General features: G+C 57.1%; 1 protein-coding gene across 1 annotated transcript; it reads left to right on the top strand.

The window, feature by feature from the left end:
• The first annotated feature begins 1,136 nt into the window (after positions 1-1,136).
• On the top strand, positions 1,137-6,810 carry LOC136993882 (ly6/PLAUR domain-containing protein 1-like). Its single transcript, XM_067309041.1, has 4 exons — positions 1,137-1,182; positions 3,256-3,880; positions 5,544-5,684; positions 5,839-6,810. The coding sequence occupies exons 2-4, from the start codon at positions 3,805-3,807 to the stop codon at positions 6,033-6,035; spliced, it is 414 nt and encodes a 137-aa protein (XP_067165142.1). The 5' UTR covers positions 1,137-1,182; positions 3,256-3,804; the 3' UTR covers positions 6,036-6,810.
• Positions 6,811-22,377: the final 15,567 nt, after the last annotated feature.

The following is a 22,377-nucleotide window of genomic DNA, read 5'->3' as shown; positions in this document are numbered from 1 at the left end:
CCATGTCAGTTTGCTATTAGTATTCAATTCCGCTCAGGCTTGTTTGTCCTAATGCCCATATGGCTATTTCCGGCCCCCGAAACCCATAAAATGAAGGTAGAAAGGCGCTTTGCTCCACATCGTTAATGTATTCATCGCCCTCTGCCAATCAGAGCGCGCCGCCGCAGCCGCTTCGCCCGCGCCCTCCCGCGGGGCGGGAGCCGAGCTCCCCCCCCCGTCCTCCCGCGCACGCTGCTGTCGACGAATCGGCGCGCGCCCAATCAGCGGGCACGCTTACTCTCTACGTAGAACGTGGCGTGGAGGGGGCACTGCTTCCGCCTCGCTAGCAATGGCGGCCACGGGGAGGGAGGAGAGTGGTTCCCGGTGTCACCAGTTCGAGTCCCGCCTCGGGACAGACTGCGGCGCGGTCCCGCAGGGCTTTTCCCGCTTCTTGCTCCCCTGGGCCTGGCTGGTGGGAAAGGGCGGCTGGGAGGTTGGGAAAGGGAAGGAGGGAGGAGGATCGGGATTAGGGGGTAGAAAGTTTGGAGCTGCAAGCATTGCTGCTGGTAGGAAGGGGAACCCACAGGAGGAGTTATTCCCATTTTGCAGGGAGGCAACACGCTGTTCAGGCCCTGTGGGGTTCCTGTGCCCTCTGCTGCCTCAAGTGCAACGAGTGGCAAATACCTGCCTCATTGCATTTTATCATTGTAATTGCAGGGTTTTTTCCTGCTGGGACATGCACGCACACGTGCCCGGCCTCTCCAGTTAGACTGCAGTGCTTTCGGGAACGGAGGCGCTGGAGCTGGGTCCCCGTGCCCGCGGCAGGCACGCTTGGGTGGCCCCTAGGCCACCCCCGACCCGTTCAGATGGGAGCTTGACTGCGGAGGGGAAATTAGTGCCATGTGATAAGTTATGTCTCCTGTTAGGGATGAGCTCTAAAGCAGGATTTGCAGGCAAAACCGTCTAATCTGTGCAGGGTTTATCCATCTTTCTGGGTATCCCAAAGGTTTAAGTGAGAACATGAGTGTACTGGGGGATTTGTTAATCAAATTTTTCTCAATCAGGGGAGGAATGCTGTTTCCTGACTGATTCCTGGTGCCCCCTGCCCGGGCTGATAAGTAAATTGCATCAGAGCTAATGACGAGTTAAAAGAAATGTACACTGATTCCAGATGCGGAAGTGGTGGCAGGCTCAAAGAGGAAGGTTAGATTTTTTTTCTTTCTTTTCTCTTTTAAAGGCCTTTGCCTTTTGCATTCCAAGGGAATAAAAACAAAGCAAAGTCTGGGCAAATCTGCAACAGAAACACCTCAAACCAGCGCCAAGAGCTGAGCTGGGCCAGGCCTCGGTTCAGAGCCGGGGCTGCGATCCCGCAGGGGGTTGTTGCAGCCTAGCTTCTTGCTGCCTGTTCCCAGTGTTTTGCTGGTCTTAGAGCAGGCACAAAAGCGAGGATCTGAGCCCTCCTCCTCCGTCGGGACCCCTCGGAGCAGCCCAGGTCTGACCCAGTATGCGGCTCTTTTCCGCGGCAGGCGTTGCGACACGTTGCACGTCTGCCTGCCCCATTTGGGAAGCCACATGCTGTCACTTGGACTGACCGGCTCTTTTGGGATGACCGGCTCGGCTTCCCTGCAAGGGAAGGACCAGCCGGTGCCTGCACGCCGCTCTTGGAGGATCCGGCTTTGCCGAGAGCCTGGACGAGGCTGCCGAGGCCGGTGTGTTGCCCAGAGGTTTGCTCACACCCGGACGCAGAGCAGCTGCTCGGAGCTGCTGCATCGCTTCAGCAGAGCCGAGATGAAAAGCAGGCGGGAGCTCAGCTTCGATTCTTTGTGTGCAAGCGGCCTCCCTCCTCCAGATACTGATGAGTTTATTAAGGGATTAAAAGTTAGTTCTCCCTGCTTATTGAATCCTATGATTTATGCATGCATTTAAATCAATCCTATTTCCTGCATTTTATCCCTTCTCCCTGAGGCTTTCAGGCTTTGCTGTGTTAGACATTTGCTATAATCACATTGTTTTGAGGCAAGCTAGACACCGTGGGTGGTTTAAGTGATTTGAGTAAATGAGCTGCATTATTTCGGCTGTTCTCCCAGGTGCTAATTGCCCCTCCTGCGCTGTAGGTGCCCATACTTGGGCAAGTGTGGGCTGCCTCCCGGTGAAATATTAATGAGCGTGCTTGCTAATGAAGCCACTGTGTGCAGCTTAGGTCCTAGCCCCTGCTGCCGCTGTGCATCCGAACTGGCTTCCTAAGGACCAAACCCCTCTGCTGGGGCTGTGCCGGGTGCAGGCCGGGGGCTGAGCGCTGCTCGGAGCATCTCCATCCCGCGCGCAGCTCAGGGCTCGGCCGAGGGAGATGCTGACGCGCGTGGGATGAAGATGCTGCCCTCGATTTACTCCGGGGCCGTTCAGTGGCTGAAGGGCACATCCAACGCGTGGCTGAACAGGGCTCATCTCCGTGGTGGCAGTGACAGAAGTCACCGACCCGCCGGGCTAGCGACGATCCGGTGAGCTGAGACCTGCTCCCTTCAGCTCCCTGGAGCCCGCCCGTGAAACGGGGCAGCCCAGCTCCTCGCCGTGCTCTGCAACGGCACAGACATGCTCAGACCGAATCCGTCTTCCCTGGCCGGGAGTTTTATCCGGCCGGGCTGCCGGTGCCCGGGGCGATGGCCGGGTGCTGCTAGGAAGCGCTCGCTGGATGGGCCACCTAAGCAGCTTATTCTGTCATTGGAATTTTTTAATCCCACCCATTCGGGCGCGCTCTCTTATTAGTAAGCATTAGCTCCCTAAGTCCCATTAGCCCCGCTTGGAGCGGGGACGTTGCTCGAGGGGGAGCTGGCGAGGCCGGGATGGCAGCAGGGACCTGGGGAGGCCCTTGGGGGACCCGGCCCCGTGGCCGGGGGCTTCCCGAAGCGCTGCACAGCTGATGCCGGCGGTCCCGTAGGCTCAGAGCCGCAGCGCTCTGCGTTTTCCTCTGCGGGACCTCGGCCCTTTTCCCAGCTCCTGAACCGCCCCGGCCGGGGGAGTCCGGCTCCCTCCAGAGCTGACATAGAGGCTGGGATCGGCCCCTTTGGCCTTTGGTTCTCTCTCTGCTTTACGAAGCAACCGCTTTCTGGTGCACAAATGCATAAAATATGGTCAAACATACCTCCGTCCCCGTCAGGGTTTTCCTTTAACCCCATGGCCATCCCCGGGGCTGTGTTTTGTGAGCAAATCTCAAGCCTTGGATTTAAAATTAGTCAACCGCTTCTCTTCAATAAAATTATTCCTGCCCTCTTTAAATAGCACAGCACAAAGCCACGGGGTCCCTTCGTGGAGATGGAGCCGCTCAGAGAGGAAGAAGGAAAAAACCTGTAAAAGCATACATCTCCCCAAACCCCTTCTGCCTAATCCAACTGAATTAGAGGATTTTGAAGTGGATTTAAAACTAAATCTTGATTAGGGAGAATTTCTCTCCAAGAGCTGCTGCACGGTGGTATTAATGGGAAGCGACCGCGGACAGAGGAAATAGGACAGAAATAACCGAGGGTAGCGCACAGGCGTCTGTGCATGAACGGAAAGAATCGGCGGATTGCTCGGGAGGAAGAGGAGGAAAACAGCCTTCGACGTAACCAGAATCAGCAGAACAGCGGGCAACACTCTGCGAGAAGGTTTCTCCTGTGCCAGTGGCATCTCCCCGCCTTTATGCTGGCGGAGGGTTTTTGCAGGTGAAAAGCAAGAGGTTTGCAAGGACGGGGAGGAATCGCTGCGCGCAGAGCCGGGCTCTTCTGCCTGCTCCCCGCGGACCCGCTCCCGCGCTGCCCCGAAGCCGAGCGGGCTCCCGGAGCTGCTCCCATGCTCGCGGGACGCGCGCCCGGAGGCGCCCAGGGCATCCTCTCGCTGCTGACGGCGGTGTTCGTCCTCCCGAAGGGTAAGTGCCGCGAGCCCCCAGTGGGCGAGCGTGGCCCCCGGTCGCCCGCGTCCTCCCCAAACCCTGCTCGCTAAAGTGCGATTTGTTCTCCGGGGGGATTCAAGGGCATTCCCGCCCCCGGCGAGCGAGCCGCGTGTCGATGGCTTCAGGAACGGGGCTGCTGTCATCACGTTCTGTGTCCAACAGCGGCATGTGGGTGAAGACGTGGCCCGGAGCCAGGACTCCTGGGCCCCCGTTGGGGCTTCCTCCGCGGGCGCCGCGGGGCGCTGGCGCCCCTCTCTCTCTGGCCGTGTGCGCGAGGCGCTCGCAGCTCCTGAACACGCCTGGGGGGCACGTGGGAAAGAGTTCAGGGGGAATTCGGAGCTGGGTGGCAGGCAAAGGCAAGAGCGAGTCTGCAGTGGGAGTTTTGTTGCTGTAGTTGATAAACATCAGGTATTGCATTTGCCTTAAACCCTGTCGATGACACAGATGAATAGCCTTTGAAGGCTTTTTTTTTTTTTCTTTTTTCTTAAGAAACTTGAGAAATGGCTTAATTCCCATTCGGGCTGAGGGCAAGCTATTCCCAGATGCTGCCGCCCGTGGGAGGGTGCAAAACCCCGGGGGGATGCGCCAAAACTGCTCCACGGGCACGTTTGCATCCGGCCACCCCAAATGGCTCTATCCCTCCTATTCCAGAGTCATTCTTGCCTCCTTGAGAGACCCTGGGATAAAAATCAGGAGCACTTTTAGGGAGAAACCCTAAGGACATATGAGGACATAACCCAAGACGCTGTTGATGCAGGGAGCTGCGTAGAGAGGTGTGGACACTTCCCAGCACCCAAAGGTCTCCGCGTGGTGCCTGGAGACACCCTGGAGCCGCGGCGGGAGGATTCGGGCACGCGTGAGCTCGGTTTGCCCTCCTGGGGCGAGGGACGGGGCAGAGCATCTCCGGAGACATGGGACGGGATGAAATCCCTCTGACGAGCCTGGACCACCCTTTTTCCCCGCCCAGGACGTGTCCCCGGTGCATCGCCCGTGCGGGGAGCCGCTGGCGCGATTACGGGCGCGTTTGTCCCGGGGCCAGGCAGGCTTTGGGGTGCCCGCGGGGCAGCGACGGGGCAGCCCTGCCCGCGGGAAGCAAAGAAATGCCTCTGCTTTTACTGAGCCCTTTAGACCTGATCATTTGATATTCGGGTTTCGGAGAGGAAATTCATTTAAAAGAAAGAAAAAAGCAGGAAACTCTTGGCAGGGAAGGAAAGCCTGCGCGGCCGCCTCGAACGCTGGCGCGGCTCAAACCGGAGGAGTCTGGTGAAAGGGGCAAAAGCTGCTTCCGAGAGCGGTGGAGCCTCGGCTCGGCGCTGGCTGTGCCTCGGAGGGTCCATTTACTCCTTCCAAACGCTGCTTCAAAGCGCCCTTGTTCCTGCTGTTTGATCCCGGCACCAGGCTCCGACTAATCTTTGATTTCGCACTGACCTCTAGCGGGAGATGTTTCAGCGTGTTTTAGGCCCACCGGGTAAACAAGTGGAAGGAAGATTTGCTCCGACCCGATGCTTGATGCAACTTAGCAAGGCGCTGCAAAGGCTTAGCAGCAGCACTGCAAACGCTACATCAAAGACTAGCTAGGAAGGAGCGGAAGTATTTTCCCCAGGAAAAATCCAATCGCGTTTCCTATGTTTTTCTTTAGTGTCCGGACTCCAGTGTTACGGCTGCAACATCATCGTTGGCACCAGATACGTGGACATGGGCTGCTCTAACCCAGAAGTGGTCACCTGCTCCCGCTCCCACCAGGGCTTCAAGCACCGGTTCTGCCTTAAAACAGAAAGCGGTGAGTGTGCCCGTGGCCTCGGCGAGCCGGCGGCGCGCGGGCACCCGAAAGCCAACCCTGCGGCCGCCGCAGCGGGCACGGCCGTGGCTTGAGGCTCCCAGGGTGGCCCCAGCCGCGGTCGCCGCGGCCCTGACGGCGCTGTGTTGCCTTGCAGCGGTCCTGGGCATCCCGCTGACCAGCGGCTGTGCCACCTCCCGCCACTGCCAGCAGCAGGAGCTGCCGGGGGTGCGGATCCACTGCTGCGACACGGACCTGTGCAACGGCTCGCCCGGGGCGCCCCGGCCTCCCCGCGGCCTCGCCGGCCGCTGCCTCCTGCTCGCGCCCCTCCTGGCCGCCCTCCTCCTCTTCTGAGCGGCCCCGGGGCCGGGGGGCTGGCGCGAGCGCGGCGCGGCTCCCCCGCGCCCGGAGAGCCTCCTCCTCGCCCCTCTCCTCGATCAAAGACGCCGAACCTTTGCGCTGCACAGGCCCCGCTCCCAGCGGCGTCCCCGGGGGTAGGACACGCGTGTCCGTGGCGGCGCGGGGGGCTGCGCAGCTGCGCTGCCCGATGCCACGTGCGGCCGCTCCAAAGCCACGTGCTGCGGCTTTGCTCTTCCGCAATGGGGACCCGGCGCCGCTCGGCCCCTCCGGCTGCTCCCTCGCCAAACCCGAGAGGTGCCGAGCCCCCGCGGCCGGGCCCGGGGTGCAGCGAGGGCCTGGCGGGTCCCCCAGCGGGTGCCACGGCGGGGACCCCGGCTCCTCCGGCCGAGCGAGGCTCTTCCCACGAGAGGGCATCCTTGGTCCTCGCTGCGCAGCTCCCTCCTGCCCGGCGAGGCGGCAGCAGCCCGCGAGCGGCCGGGACTCCCAGCCGCGGCCTTCGTCCTCCTCCTCATCCCAGGCGGGCTCGAAGGAGCTGCTGCCGCTTCCCAGCGGCGAAGAGACCACGGTCCGGGCAGCGCCGAGCCCCGGGCGACCCGCGGGCGACGCACCGAGACCGCGGTGTCCTGGGGAGAGGGGAGCTTCCCGGGCTCTGCCCCGATTTAAGAGCCCGAGCGGGAGCTTTAACGAAGCTCTAATCACGTACGAAGCTGATCCTAAGTGGCTTGCTCGAGGTCATCGTGGGGCTTTGCGGGAGAGCTGGGAATTAAATGCATATGTCTCAAGATCCAGCCGTGTGCTTTTATCACCAGGGAAACAGCATAAACCTCACTTGCGAGGAATGAATGAAATATTTTTATTCCAAACTTTATTTAGGTAAAAAAAAAAAAATCACTCAAATGACATTTTCCATGCAAAACATCAGCTTTTGATGACATTCTTCAGATGTGCGTCAAAAAACAAGTCAAAACTCTACTAAAAATATTCGCTGAGGCACCTTCCCAGCAGAAACACCTTGGGGCTAACGTGAAACACTTTTGGAGTCTGAAGACTGAAAAAAAGAAAAAAGATTGGGGAAAAAACGCTGTGGAAATGACAAGAACCGCAACATTAACCAACTCCCCCCTTAAAACGTCCCTTAAGGTTTGCAGGGGAACAACAAATATTTCCTCGGCAGCTGGAGTTATTCGCCGCTGTTTATCTGCCGCGATGAGCGCGGTGCTGAGCTTCTGCAGCGAAACCTCCGCGGTTTCGGCCAGCGCCGACAGAAATTCGTATTTACGGGCTCCCGGAGGAGGCAGCGGGGGCTCCCGGTGGCCTCACTGGCATGGCTGCGGGCCACCTCCGGGGACGTCGGGGGGAGGCGAGGAGCCGCCGCGGTCCCCCTCCGCCGCGGTCCCCCTCCGCCGCGGTCCCCCTCCGCCGCGGCCGCCCGCGCGCCTCCAGATGGTGATGCCGCTGGCCCCGCGCTGCCCCCCTTGCCCGGCTCGAGCCATCCATCTTGCGACGTGTAAGAGGCCTGTTGCAATTAAGTAGGCTGAAGTGCTCCTGAACTCTTTAACCTCTGCCCTGGGATTGCTCCTTTTGCCCCGCGGCTGCGGATCAGCTCCATTGCACTCTCCAAACAGCGCCTGCTACTTAGCTGACATTTCTTTCTCCTGCTGGATCCTATTAGCACCCTGAGGTTGAAAATGCTACTTTGGAGTGTTGTAAGGAATGTGATTTATACTGGAAAGTAGCAGCAATCTATCTTTCCCTATGCACACACCGCACGTGAGGCTGGAGAGCTAAATCCACATCGCCTGAGCAAACAGCACCGCGGATAATTGCCGAGGAGGTTTCGGACACCTCGGAGGCAGAGGGGCCGGGGTAGGACAGCGCAAGCGGGGCAGCCGAGAGGAGCTGCCGCTGGGGAACGGTGGTCCAGGGCTGCCAGCTAACGCCTGGCTCACGCTGGAAACTTGCTCCCAGTTGGGATCCCCTTCTTGCACCGGTGCAAACTGGTGGTTTCCAGGCCGTGATGAAGGCATGGTTGGGAGCTGCCAGGGCTTTTCTGCAAGGCCTCTGGTTGCTGATCCATAGTCTACTTCTTTACCCTTTTCCATTCCTCTTGGCCTTAAGTCTAGGGAAGACCGGAACGATCAGAATTTGCCGTTTTGCCCGCGCGTGAGTACTTATCGTAGATAATGCAAAAGGCATGGGAGACAGATGAAAATAAGACTTGAGTGGTGCCTAAAGGAGGCCTGATTAGTCTTTATCAGATATGACACACTAACCGCAGAGGCTCCTTGCTGGAATACTGGCTTAAAATCCCTGCAGTGTCAAATTGCATCCTCCTGAGCAAAGAGACACTTTCCATAGTGTCTGCCTGAATCCTCCAGATAAGCCCTGGAGACTGAAGCCATCTCCATGCCATGTGGGCATCGAAAGTCCCACCCACTTGTTTAAAAAAAGCCCCAAACCCCAAAACGCAAAAGCTGACATTTACTCTCAAACGCCTTCTTCCTCCGTTGCCTCATGGCATCCCGCGTGATTGGCATTTCCTCCTTCCTCCCCGGAGCCGCGCCGCGGGCATCCTCGCGGGCTGTCACGCGAAAGGCCCCGCTGAAAGCCAAAAGATTACTTTACGTACCCCAAAGTGCACGTGCAAACACCCAGGGACGCTAGCGCAGGGCTTTCCGGGAGAAAAAACCACCAACAAAAAACCTCCCCCTAAGCAGCCTCTGTGTCAAAAGCCCTTTTATAACGGCCTCGGTAGCCGAAGAATTGCCATTGTTTCGGTCTCCAGTGAGCGCTAGTCTGGAAATATTTCCAGCTCGGAGCAGGCTTTGACATTCTGCCCAGACCCGGGAGAGGGAACAACGCGAGTTCGGAAATGTTTCTACAAGGCACGGATCCTCCTCCTTGCCGGGGACCCACGTTGTGCATCTCGTGTCTGGGGCTCCGTCCCCTCCCCAGGCAGGGGAAACAGCCCGAAAGCGCCCCAAAAAAGCAGGGAGGGGGGGACTTGCCGGTAAAGCAAGGAGCGCGGACCCGGCTCGCACCCGGCTTTGCTTTCTATGCTGTTTTCTCAGCCTTTCCCTTTCCCCCGGTGGTGGAGCATGAACAGCAATAGCAGCTTTTCCCAGCAAGACGGTACCCCAGGCCACTGCAGGAGTGAGAGCGCCCGGCCTCAGCCCTCAGTTCAGGCCGTACAAGAGGAGGGAGCCTGTTGCCTCCTCCAGCCCGGGAGAGGCTGACGCCAGGTCTGTAAGTGCTGTTTAGGCGCTGGAAGTCAAAGGAGACGGAAAGCATTCAGTGGTGTTAATCCAGCTCAGCTTTTTCCGTGCCTCCATCTGTGATCCCGGACGGCATTGCACTGGGACTGGCTTTGTACGGGGCTGCGTGTTCGCGGGCAAGGAGGCAAACCCTGCTCCCACTTGCTTGGGACGCTGGCGCGTGGCACCGGGGTCCGGGGCTCCGGCACAGTCAGCCTCGGGGCTGTGGACCCCGGGGCAGAGATGCCCCGGGACGTGACTTGGGGCGAGTCGCAGCCCGGCTCTTCCAGCAGGTCAGGTCTCAGAGCTTCTCACCCTTTTCCATTTCCGTGACTATTAAACAGGAGGACAAGAGATGAGAAGCACGTTCACTACGCTGGTGGAGACCAAGGTCTTCCCTAGCTTCTTATGAAGAACTTTTGGCAGAAAGGTGCCGAAAACTTTAAGAAATCTGTAGGCAACCTGCAACTAGCTGGCTGCCCCAAAGAAACACGTGTGGACGGAAAATGTAATTGAGCAACAGCCTTTTCCATGGCTTAAAGAACATGCTAGCAGCCGCGCAAGGTCCAGGACGGAGAGACGGTGCCGGGAGCGGCGCGGCCGCGTGCGTGCTGCCTGCCGGCTCGGCAGCGCTACCGCGGGGCCGGAGAGCTCGAGTTACCGTTGCTTATCGCGGCTGCGAGCGCTCCTCACGTCGGAGAAAGGGCAGTGTTTACCCAGGCACAATGCGGGGTTAAAATTTAATAAGTCCTTGTGCAACTCTTTCTAGAGCAGCAGTGAGGACAAATAAACATCTCTTAAAATACAGTCAGTACTCTGGCTTGCTGTTTAATTCATTCTCCGGAAATGCATGTTGTTTATAGCCATTCATTTCAGGAGCTAGGAACAGCAGGGGTTTGATCCACTCCAAATTTCAGGCAGAATAATATGATCCTCGTTTTTCTCTTGTTTGTTCCTCGGAGAGAACACAAGGTCAAAATCTTCAGCTAGTGCAAAGTTTGCTCTTAACAGCTGAGCATTTTTTATTTGAGTTTCTCCTCTGCTCGCTCGCTCTCTCTTTTACCATGTCTCTGCCTCCAGCCCGCGAGCCCTGGAGGAGCCCAGGTTTCCAGAGGACTTGGGTTTCCTCCTTGAGCGATCAAGGCTTCTGGAGGGAACCAAAGTGGGGTGGCCAAAACCAGAGGCTCCCAAGGTGCAAGGTCTCTTATCTGCTTCCCTTCCATGGTGAGACAAGCAGGGGAGCAAACAAGTGCAGGAACACCCCAGCTCCCTCCTCTCCAGGAGGTGCTGCCCTGGGACCCGCCATGGAAATCCTCCTTCTCTGGGAGCTGGTTCAGCTCCGCCTGTTTTACAGAGCTGAGAGGGAACAACGCAAGCCATATTGACCAAAAACCATGAACTGAGTTATGCTGCCCATTGCCCTCCCAGGGCGAAGCTCTTCTCTTGCAAAGACCAAAAGGGAGAGCGTCGCTTAGGGGGATGTGCCGGGTAAAATGTCTGCACTGGTCCAGGAGCTGCAAACATGCTGTCCTTCCTCAAACGAGCCCAAAGCCTCGAAGATATGCTCTGCTCCTCTGGGAAGAGAGCCAAGGCTGCCCTCTGCCAAGGGCTGCACATCAGTGGGCTTTGATGGAGGAAAAGCGGAGGGGATCCGTGTTCATTTTAATAACCTTATGACATCTGTGGAGCCAGCTATGTGTCTGCCTGACCTACATATGCAAACTGGAGCTCTCTGAACTCAACCGATCCACTGGCAACGCACAGAAACCAAGCGAGCAAATGCAGTGGTGACAGGAGGACCTGCCCTGCGATACCCGGCCACCTTCTCGCCCGGCCACCCCAGCCCTGCTGAGGCCTCCAGGAGCTGCCATTCATTTGTACGTGCCCTTGGGACGCCTCCAAGAAGTGCAGGCAAGGTTTGGGCTGCTAATGAGTAAAAAGGTGTGCTCTTTGGCTCAGAAACTAGATTCCTGTTTCCTTAAGGAGCCTGCTAATGGATCATCAGTGGATTCGAGTATCCTTCCTGTCCAATTATCTAATTTATCCAGCCTGGCAACACACCCTCCAACCTTTTCCTTCGGCTCTGTTGTTTTAACATCTTACACCCTTGGGCTGCTCCTGCCGACCTCACAGACTCTGCTGCGAAGGATGGGTGTATATTCGTGTCATAGTTTGCTCTTTTCTGTCCTTCAGTGAAGGTCACTGGTAGGGGTGGAAGCAATAGTGCAAAACAGCAGCCTTGCAAGGAAGGAGAAGACACTACGGTGCCAGGTGATCTTTTTTTCCAAGTCCCCACTTTCTTACTAATTAAGAGCTAGGGGGAATAAAAGTAATACCGTCTGGTGACACGGTGGGCATAATCCTGCAGTCTACCAGACACGCGGACATGAATTCACTCGACTGACTGCTGGTGGCATTAGGCAGTGAGCGTTGATCCCGGGAAGGATGGACGAACACCCAGCGTGAGGGACTGCGGCCTGAGCGGCAGAGTGGAGGAGCGCGAGAGCAGAGATGGGGGGAGGCAGATGCCAGGCGAGAGGATGGGCAATGTCTTCCCGTGGAGACTGCTCTCAGTGCTGCCTATCTGGAGCAGCAGCGCTTTTCTCTGATGGTAGTTGAAGAGCTTGATAAACGTAGAAAAACAAACCCTGATGCAAAATTAAAAACAAAAAAAAAACAACAAAAAAAAGCAAGTTGAAAGGTGGCCATTGCCTCCTCGCGGTGGCTACGGGCGGTTCGCTGTGTCGCTTTGTTCCTGGGAAAGCTCGTGCCAAGCCTCAGATGCGCACGGCAGAAATGAATCACGGCAAAACACTCACGGAGCCCCTGCGGCCGCCAAACACCAACTGCCGACGTGTAAAGGGAAAGCGCTGCCGGCCCCCGCTCCCGCCGTCTGAGCGCGAGGCTGCTCATTAGTAAATAAGGCGTAATCCGATCAATTAAGTGCCCGGCTGGAGGCTCACGCGGAGGGCACACCTCTGCCCGGCGAGGCATGGGGCTCTCGGGGCCGGCGCTGGCCAAGGCTTCCTCGCCTCTCCCGCTGCGGCTGGTGGCACGTGGCACGGCAGTAAGCAAGCTGTGAAGACCGGCGCTGAGTTTTGGCAGTGTCTGGCACAGCCAAGACGTCTGGTGGCCCTGGGTGGTAGGATGGGGCAGTCAGCAGATGGTCAGAGGTCTAGCAGGTCCATCTAGGTCAATCCCTCCTCTAGCCAATCCTTGGGTGAACAGGATGGAGTTGGTCCTGGCTTTGCCCCGTCCTCATCCAAGCTCAGGCCACCTCAGCAAGTTGTCCCCGTGCCACCACAGTGGGTACATGGTGGCCGCCTTCGGCAGCGGGGAGCCGGCACCAAGAGCTCTCCTCCGCTCCTTGGAGAGCACGCGGAAGCGGTAAGCTGCGGGGCCTGGCGGACTATTTCCAGACTTGCAAATTCAACCTCGGGAGAGCAAGAGAAGGAAACGAAATGCTTGCTCGATGATGGCAAGTAGGTCTCTCCCCGGGCTTTGCAGCAGGTGGCGGTCGCTCTGCTGGCGGAGCAGCCGGCGCCGGCCGCGGTGCCGCCGATGCCGCGGGGGTCCGGCCTCTGCGGCGCTCCGTGCCCAGCCGGCGTGCAGGCGGCCCCCGCTCCCTGAGCCCGGGCTGCTCCCGTGGGCTCTCTCCTACAAGTGGCTTAATGAGTATTTCTTACCTTTTCCCCTCAGCCAGCTTTGGAGCTATTAAAACATTTTCCACAAGCAACAATTTCAATTACATGTTTTAAAAAAGTCATTAAAGAAAATTCCCCATGAAATTATTTTTATTTCCCGCTTCTCCTCCCTGCCTCCTCGCCCCTCCATCTACTTCCAAACTAATGACATTAATTGAAAACTGCAAACATTTTCCAAGGGCCCAAGGCAAACGCTGTGCCAGACAAATATAACTCTTCTCCAGCTGCGCTGGATCTCCATCTACCTTCCCTCCCGTTCCCCCGTTCAGAGCAGCTCTCCCAGCAAGGCGTTGCGTTTTGCGGTCTCAGAAGGTGCTCAGATTTTGAAACCTTTGATAATTTTCCCCTCCTCTGGGGAAGAAAAGAGAAAGTGCCTAAGGAATGAGAGCTGTCAGATCCAATAATTTGAAATCTTACTTTTGGCCGGCTGGAGGAGGGGAGGGGGGGTCTCCGCCGCGTGGTGTGTTACCCGGGGAAGTTGAAGCAGGGAAGCGGGGAGGGATATTAGAAAAGTTATTCTGCTTTCTATCGGCCCCGCAGGTAGGAAAAGAAAAACAAAACCCCCCAAACCCGATAACCTACAAACCAAACCCGACAATAGCCCTGTTCACCTACAAGGCTTTTATCCACTGCGAGTGTTTGATTCCCGCCGTCTCGGCGTTCGGTTAATCAATAGAACAAATCTCCAGTGTCACACCTCTCCCGGCCCCACGGGCTCCTCCGGGATTGATTAAAGCAAACATCCATTTTCAGGGCTGCATGCCTCCAAAAACATCGCGCTTTCTCAGACTGACTTGCCACCGTGCGCTCAGGATAAATAACGGAGAGGGAACAATACGGGAGATTTGTTACTCGGCAGAGCCGCCGCTCAGCGTCGCGCTTCCTCCGGCGCTGCTTTAAGCAGGGCGAAGGAAGAGCCCGAATAAACCCCGAACCCGCTGAATTCACCGGGGGTCGCACGCTTATACATGGGTACAAACAGACGGGGTGAGGAGGAAGGCGATGCCGGGCCGGGGAATAGGGAGAAAAGGAACTCGTTTGCTTATCGTCCTTGGAAAACTGCCTCCACCTGGTTTGTGTGACCGCATGGAAACGCCGGGGCTGGCGGAGACGGTCAGGTCTGCAAAACGGGTCCCCTCCTTCGCCGCGCTCCCTTCGGCCTCCCTCCCTGCGCGCCGCCAGCCCCTCTGCTCGCGGAAGGAGGACGGATCCCGCGGGGGCCACCGGGACCAGGCGCGCTGGCCCAGCCCCGAAGGCTCCTGGAGCCGCAGCCGCCGCGGCGGTTTTGCAGCCGGAGGCGGCGCGGTGGGAACGGGAAGCACGATGCCGAGCGGGCACCACCCCGAAACGGCGCAGTCGCAAAGCCGCCACGGCATTTTCTGACCCGTTCTTCTGATTTCTTTCCCCAAACCCCACAGTGCCCGACTCCTTCGGTTCCCCCTCCCCATCCCAGTATTCTCTGCGGTTTTGGAGGAAAATTAAAGATGTCTCTGCAGATAAGAGGCCAAACGTCGGGAGCTGCAGTGGCCCTGGGCACGGCGAGGTGCGCAGGGTGCAAAGAAAGAGCATCGCGCCGGCACCCGGAACGCTCCTCCGCACCGGCCCCGGCCAGCCCTGCCCGCCGAGCCGCGCACCGCAGCGGCCGGGCCAAAAAAGGCCGCGGCACATCCAGTCCCCGACACCCTCTGACAAGCTAAAGCCCTCCGGTTTATTAAAGATACATTCCTAGGCTAATAAAAGCCGCGTTGTCTGGTGGCGGCGAGGCCGCGGGATGTTATGCCTGGAATGTTTCTGGGCCCTTGTGTGATTAAAGGACCCACCAGCTGTGGATCGGCGAGAAGCTATTTCCCCCCCCCGCCCCAGACAGACGGACTCGATGTTTTCTGCGATGTCCGTGATGTCACCGACCCCCCTTTGATGTGTGCAACCAAGGAAGTGCCCAAACTCATGACTCCGGAGGGATATTTGTCTGAGTATTGCTCAAGAGATGACCTAGCAGGATGGAGAGGAGATTAATTACGGAAGGGACGAGACCGATCCCTGCGTCCGTATTCCTTAGTGCGTCAGGGCTCCCCGGCCGTTGCGGTGAGCCCAGTGCAAAAGCAACAGCAGGACCAAGTCCCTCCCCTGACGCTTTCAAAAACGGGACAGAAGGATGGATTGTTCTCCCCGTTTCGTGTGGGGAGAAGGGAGATGTGGAGCAATTAAAGGCCTGCCTTAAAATATTAAAGCAGACCATCACGAGAGAGGTGCACCGGAGCCAGACCCGGAGCCGTTTCCTCCCGCGTCCCCGTCGGTGCTCTCGCCCCCGCTGTCCGATGTCCGGGGTGCTTAGAGCAGGGCTGGATGCTGCCGCCGTCCGAAACGCTGTGGTAGCGCCTGGGGTTCGTGTCGCACGGATGGAAAAGGGTTGGAGAAACCGGGCTCGGGAATTCAGCCCTCTCCACGCAGTGGGATGGGGAAGTCTTCTGCCTCCAGCTCGCAGCGCACAAATAAATCTCCCCAGACCACTGGAGAACGCTGTCTCCCGCTCTCTTTCCGATACCCTCAGTCACCTGGTCGCAAGAACAGGTCGGGCAAAACAACGTCAAGGCACGTGATTCATTCGGGCCCCCAGACGCGTCCTCTTTGGGCGCTGCGTGTTCGAGGGGGACGTCTGGGGTCCCTCCTTCTGCCCAGCCTTGGTGGACCGCTATGCTGGCAGCTCCCGAGCTGGTTTTCAGGGTCAGGTAAAAACCGGTGCCGTTAAAGCTGAGGGGACCCAGCACAGCTCGCGTCCCCTCCGCCTGCGCCCCGGCAGCCTGCTGCCTCGCTCGCTGGGGCAAATCCCGGTCCCAGGCCCCGGGTGGACGTTTCTGCGGGTATTTACCCCGCGAGCAGCCCACAGCTGCCTCGGGATAAGGCGAGCGCTGGGAAGACGTGGAAACGCCTGTCAGGCCTACAAACCTGCAGGGCAAATTAAGCAATCGTGTTCCCAGGACATACATAAAAATAAGTTTAAAAAAAAAAAGAAAAAAAGATTAATCCATAGCAACAAAAGGAGACAGCATGGCAACAGCAGCGACTGCTGCAAAACAGGCCGGGAAGCGGGAGAGAGGGGGCGAGGGAAAATAAAGCCCCGCTCTGTCCTTCGGGGGGGTTTTAAGGCAAAGCGGGACGTTGCAGCCCGGATCTGTGGGAGTTAATACCCTGCTCCGTGCTCGCCTAAGGGGCTGGTTGTGTCGTCCCGCACACTGCCGTGCCACCGGCACAAGGCACGCTGCTCCGCTCGGCTGCTCCCCGTCTCCTGCAAAGCCCGGGTGGGAGGCTCAGGGCTGCTCCTTGGTCGATTCCCGGAGCTGGGAAGGGGTTTCCGGGGATTGCTGCAAGGCGACATCACTGTGGTCAAGCGCTGAGGTAGAGAACGGAGGGTTTGAGGGTGCTGGAGGGTGGAGGACACCCCAGGGTGGCACCTGGGCTCCTCGGCTCTTCCCACCTTTGGGCAGGATTTGGCTCACGCAGAGGTGTATCACCAGCCGGGAGCTGCCGGGGGGTTTGGAGGGAGCCGTTCACACGCAGACCCCTCCGAGAGCCCCCGGCTCTGCTCAGCCCTGCAGCCCCGTGCGGGACAAGGACGGGAGCGGAGCGGGGCCGGACGCCCAGCAGGTAACGCCCAGCTCCTGCAGATCTCCAGGACAGCAGGGCCGGGAGCCGAGGACACCAAGCCCCGCTTTTTGTTTTTTTCCTAATTGCTACTGAGAAAATTAAAGCAAAAGTGGCCAGCACAGGAAGAACAGTCCTCAACAACAGAGGCTGATGTTCAGCTTGCAGGGGCTGATGAGCTGCTCGTGTCCCCTGGCACGGCAGAGGAGCAAGAGCCCCTTGGCCCCGATGGGCTGCAGACTGGCTGGAGGAGGCAACAAGCCCAGGAGCTCCTCGGGGTGGGACCGCCACGCTCCGGCCCTCCGACACGGTGCCGTTCGGGTCCGACGAGGGAAAACTCCCTCCGAAAAAACAAAACCGGGATAAACTCGACCGCAAAACAAAGCTTAGACCCTGCTTTGAACCCAGGCAATGCTCTGCCGCGGGCGCGTGGGAAGAGCGTGACGGAAATAAGCCCTAATGGGCGTGAATTGGAAGCGGCAAGTTTGGGAGCCGAGGGCGGGAGGGAGGGTGGCAGGCGGCGCTTCGCTCCGACGATCAGTGTTGCTTCTGCTGCGTGCTAGGAGGAATTACGTGCGCTTCTGGCACGGCAGGCAGGGCCAAGAGCGCTGGAACAATACTAGGTGGGTTTGGGATTTGGAAGGAGAAAGAGCTGTATGGAGAATCCAGCTGGGATTGCATAAAACCGAGTTACAGGCAATTTGGCTTTATCGGAAGCCACGTTAAATGGATAGTTGTTAAAAGGAGTGGATTTTCCATGCTCTGAGAGCCAAAGCAAATACAGTGAGACATAATTAAATGCTCGCCTGCTAAAATAATAATTTTCTTAGGAATTGAGAAAGGTAAAGCCCAATGAAAGATGGCCCTGATAAAGGAGCAGCGATTCTTCATCGCGCCTGATAGAAATGCACAGATAAGGAGTATAAATAAAGGCTGTTCTGTTTTTAAAGCAGATGAAATTTTGCATGTGCAAGGCTCTCCTCTTTCCCCCTCGTTAAGGTCCGTGTGCCTGCTTGCTAATCACGGAAAGGCAGCTGATGCCCTCGCTGGCTGGCGGAGCCCTCCTTCCTCCGAGCCTCCCGTGTGCCGTCCATCCCCATTGCCAAACGCGAGCGCTCCCTTCGGCACCGCGCCGCACAAGCCGCTCCGGGAACGGCGTTGTCCGAAGTACCAGCAGCGAGTGGAAATGCTAACGCTTGTCTGGAGGAAAGGGAAGATCTGCGAATAACTGCGATTTTAATCCTGCCCTTGCCAAGCGAGCGCGCAGAAGACTTCTCCTAGTCTGGTGGGTCCGGGGCCGCCCTCTGCACGCCGAGGGCTTGTTCGGCGGGTCTCCGCTCGGGAAGAACGAAGGGCGCAAGAAAGCCCCTCCAAAGAGGAAGGGAAGGGCAATAGCATCAGCGTGCAAAGACCCCCAGAGAGTCGTCGTAAGGAGCAAAGCTGGAAAAAAGAGGCCTCGAGACGTGCACCTGCCGGACCTGCCGCCCGTGAGCGTGCAACGCGCCCCCTCCATCGCCCGGGCAGGGGGCACGCGGCGGCGGCGGCGGCGGCTGCCCCCCGGCTCCCGCGGCTCCCGAGCCCGGGCTGATGTAGCAAAAGGGAAAGAGCGAAAAAGCGAGTCGGTGCTTTTCAAACCCGTTTTGGGCGGCCGGCTTCCCTCCCCCGGCGCTTCCGACGCCGGCCAGGCCCTGCCGCCTCGCGCGTGCTGCGTCTGCCCCTGGGGCCGCGTGTCCGACACTTCTGCACCGAGGCCTCCAGCTGGGGGAAAGGTTGGGTCAAACCCTCTTTTTCAGCGATTTTTATTAAACATGATCACTTTTAAAAAGTCTGTTTTCCCAGCCTCCTCCAAATGCAGATATTCTTTCTTTTCTCCCTCAGAAAACACAAACCACAAACCAAAACACTGATTTCAGGCCCTACATCACTTGGCGTTGTCTTTTAGATACGCTGAACATGACTTCATGGCTGAAATCACAGAAATAAACCCACTAATCACAGAAATAAACCCACTAATAAAGTGGAAACTAATAACTTATACCCTTTTTATCTTTCCACGGGGGTGAGGAACAGCTTAGTCCGTACAATAATTATACTGTATGCACTGGAAAAAAAGTTCTTGATTCCCGCCATTCCCAGCCCTTCCCCACCAAAGGAAAAAAAAAGTTGGCAATAAATTTAAAACAGTTTTATTTACCTTGAACTACTCAGCCAAGAATGCACATTATTTAGGGACTGGAATAAAAAGCCATTCACTCTAGTTCAATTGGCCATTTAGTTCAATTTGTGTGTGTTACTGCAGGTAATTACTATGGTAATAATGTACTGTAATCTGCGCTGATTTGGAACTTGTCCTGTTTCTGTATTAATAATAAGTGCCATATATGTACTAATTACCAGTTTGTTACCATGGTTATTTGCGTAGATGCCATGTTAATGATACCCTGGAAACATAAAGCAATCACATTTTTGAATTAAATCTTTGTGGTCTCTTTAGTGCTAAAAGCCCAATTCACATAAAATAATGATGAAGAAAATGAGATCATCGTTGCTGACTTGCCAGCAAGCTGATTAGCCGCACTGCATAAATATACGATTTTACCATACTGAAAAATTAGAGCCTCCAAAACATTTTCCACGGTTGCTAAGTAACTTCCCCAAGATTACATCACTTACAGGAATACGCGGTGCCAAATCTGTCATGCACACGTATTTATAGACCGCGCGGCGCGGGGAACGTGCGCTTGGCGCAGGGGGCTCCGGTGTTGCCAGAGGTGTAAACTGCTGGCGCCCGGCCGGAGAAGAGGGGTAAACAAACCGGCATCCCTCGCCATTGCCGGCTGATCTGCACACGCAGCCGTTGCTTGGTGGCAGCGAAGGCAATCCAGAGATATATATATATATATATATAGGTACATTTTATGATTACTTAAGGCCAGAAGGGACCTCTGCTATCCCTCCTGTAGGATAATTTCGCAGTCAGTCCTGCACTGCTCTGCATCTCTTCTCCCCTTTAAATTAAACTGAGCTGTACCTTTTTGGGCATGATTTGTTGGAAACGGGTACTGGTGGCTACCGCCTGGACGGAGCGGGAGCATCCGGGGAAGGGGTCCGACTTACCCTGCGCGGGTGCAAAGGGGGTAAAACTCCCCTCCCCGGGGCCTGATCCTGCATCGCCACGGCGTGGCCGTTCCGGACCTCGTCCTGCAGCGAAGCCCCGGCTCAGAGCCGGGCACCCTGGGGCCTGGCGGCGGGACGGCGAGCGGAGCTCGACCCTCCAAAGCTCCTCTCCCGGGTCCGCCACGGCGATCGTGCCGAAACCCACCCGCTCTTCCCACGCGGCGGCGACCTCGCTGCCCATCCGGGGTCTCCATTACAATTAAGAGCAGTTCCCTGGCAACAGAAACGTTCCCTTTTCCCTGATCGCATAAGCAAAAGCGGGTTCTTCCTGCCCTAAAATTAACGGCAATTCTTTAAGCAGACGGCGCTCTCGCAGGGGCTGAGAAATCCGGAGCAGCGCAGCCGCGTGTCCCTATAGACGGCGCTGAGCAAGGCAGGTGAAGCTATAGGTGCCGACCCCGCGGTAAGGTCAGGGCGACGCGCTGCGCGGGCGATGCTCGGAGGTGGTCCCCAAGTGCCGGGGTCACCTGGAAGCCCCAGGAGCCGAGGCGGGCGCCGGGCAAACAGGGTTCCTCTCCTTTTTTCTTCCTCCCCCCACCTGGGCACGAGGCCACCGCAGCGTTTCTCGCCGAGGCTGCTCCGTCCGTACGAAAACCCGCGCCGAGTGGCGGATGCCATGTCCTTTGAAAAGCTGCTTAGTGCTCTTTATTATCTGGTCATTATTTTTCCGCTGAAGCCTGAGATAAGCAAAGCATAAATCAAACCGGAGCAGGAGCCACTTGGAGTAGGTAAAAGACGGAAAAGATTTTAATCAGCAAATCTGGGCAAGAAAAGCCAAAAGAAGGAGAGGGAGGGGAGAAAGGGGGGAGAGAAACAAAGAAAGGGAGAAAAACACCACTTGTTATTTGGGATCAAGACAAATGTTTCCAAAGCCACATTTTCCACATGACTCCCAGTAAAAGCTCCTGGTTTGATTATTAATCACGGAGAGGCCTCCATCCATCACTCCATCCATCGCTGCCTCCCGAGCTGTTTGATGTGCTGCCCTACACTTTCTCATCCCCCCTCTCCCCCATTGAGTGCCTCTGACATGGGAAAGACCGGGAAGCTATTCAAATAGGGCAAATGCAAACAAATAAAGAAATAAATGCACGAAAGGACATAAATAACGCCGTCAGGAAAGCTGCTTCTGTGCTAGTTAGATACCTGCCTCTTGAGGCTATTGGGGAGCTGCCGACACTGGGAGCATCTTCTGCAACGGATGGACTTTGCCTCTTGCCTCGTACATCTGTTTAATGACCCTTCCTTGCAGGCGCTTGACATGCGATTTATTGGATATAAATTTTGCCTCCCCACTTCGCCACGGCAGTCGTCAGGTCCCGAAAGGTGAGCCCAGCTCGCCCCGCGGGGCCTCGGCCCAACCGTGGCGCTGTGCTGCTAGCTGGCTCCCTCGCTTCCCTTCTCGCCCAGCCTTCTTCCTCTGCCCCATCCTTAAAAGCAAACAAAAAACCTTTCAAAAACGTGTTTTTTCCTCTTTAGAAGACAACTGCTGCTGACGCAGCTGTGGCAGCATTCAAGGTTGATGGTCCCTCTCAGGGGGAGAAAACAGCAGCATCCCAGCTGATCTCCTGCAAACAATTAAATAAATAAGTATAAATAAAGCCCTTAATTCTTTTACTGGCATCTGTAGCCTCTGATTCATAAGTCCATCAGGACTTTCCCAGGATGCCAGCTTCGGCAAAGGACCCGTGAGCCGCTTGGTGCTAACAGAGCTTATGGGGCTGCCTGACTGTGGGAAGAAGCCCGGAGCCAGGTCCAAGGCTGGGGCTCGGCACCCCCGAGCCCGGGGCGATGTCGGGAGTGGGGCAGCGCACGCAGGGGCTCTCGAGGACCGTGCTGGGCACAGCCCCACGATAGCCAAACCCTCCCCGACCTCGGCTCTGCCTGGCTCTTTTCAGCAGCTAACGCAGACGGATTTGCTTTGGCATTTAGCGGTGATGGATGTGCCAGGTGCTATTCATTAGAAATGATTTGTTGGCCCCAGCGTAACTCGCCTGCCCATTAGGACACATTTACTTCGCAGGTTAGTAATGATGGGTGCACTTAATAGTTTCTAAGTATCAGAGGGCATTAAAAAGCCCGGGAAGAAAAGACCATCAATATTTACAGCTTCGGTTTGCTGGGGGAGGAACGCTGCGGGCATGCGTGCAAGGGGCATCTGCCTGCGCCCACCGTTCGGGCGCTTTGGGAACCGTGTCCGCTTCAGCTCCAGGTGGGTAAACCGAGGCCCGTCGGGCGCGAGCCAGCAGATGAGCCAGCAGCCCTGGCTCCGAGCCGGGGGACCGCGGCCGTGCCGGCTTGGCTCCCGCCAGCGCCACGGAGCGCGGTCAGGGGAGGCGGAGGTCGCTCGCGGCGGGATGATTACGGCTATTGCATCCCTCTTCCCTTCCGCCCTCCCCCAGCCCCGGCCTCGCTCCCGGCGAGATCCCGCTAACAGCCTGCTGCCGATAGGTGGCCATTTACTTAAGTCCCAATTTTTCATTAAAATAGCCCGTATGGCTATCAAGCCTTGCAAGGTCACAGGACTGCATTGTCTCAGCTTAATACGATGCTATTAAG

This window comes from Apteryx mantelli, chromosome 21 (genome assembly GCF_036417845.1).
Source record: "Apteryx mantelli isolate bAptMan1 chromosome 21, bAptMan1.hap1, whole genome shotgun sequence".
Lineage (NCBI taxonomy): Eukaryota > Metazoa > Chordata > Aves > Apterygiformes > Apterygidae > Apteryx > Apteryx mantelli.
Note: the sequence above shows the minus strand (reverse complement) of the source record. Positions and strands in the feature narration are given on the sequence as shown.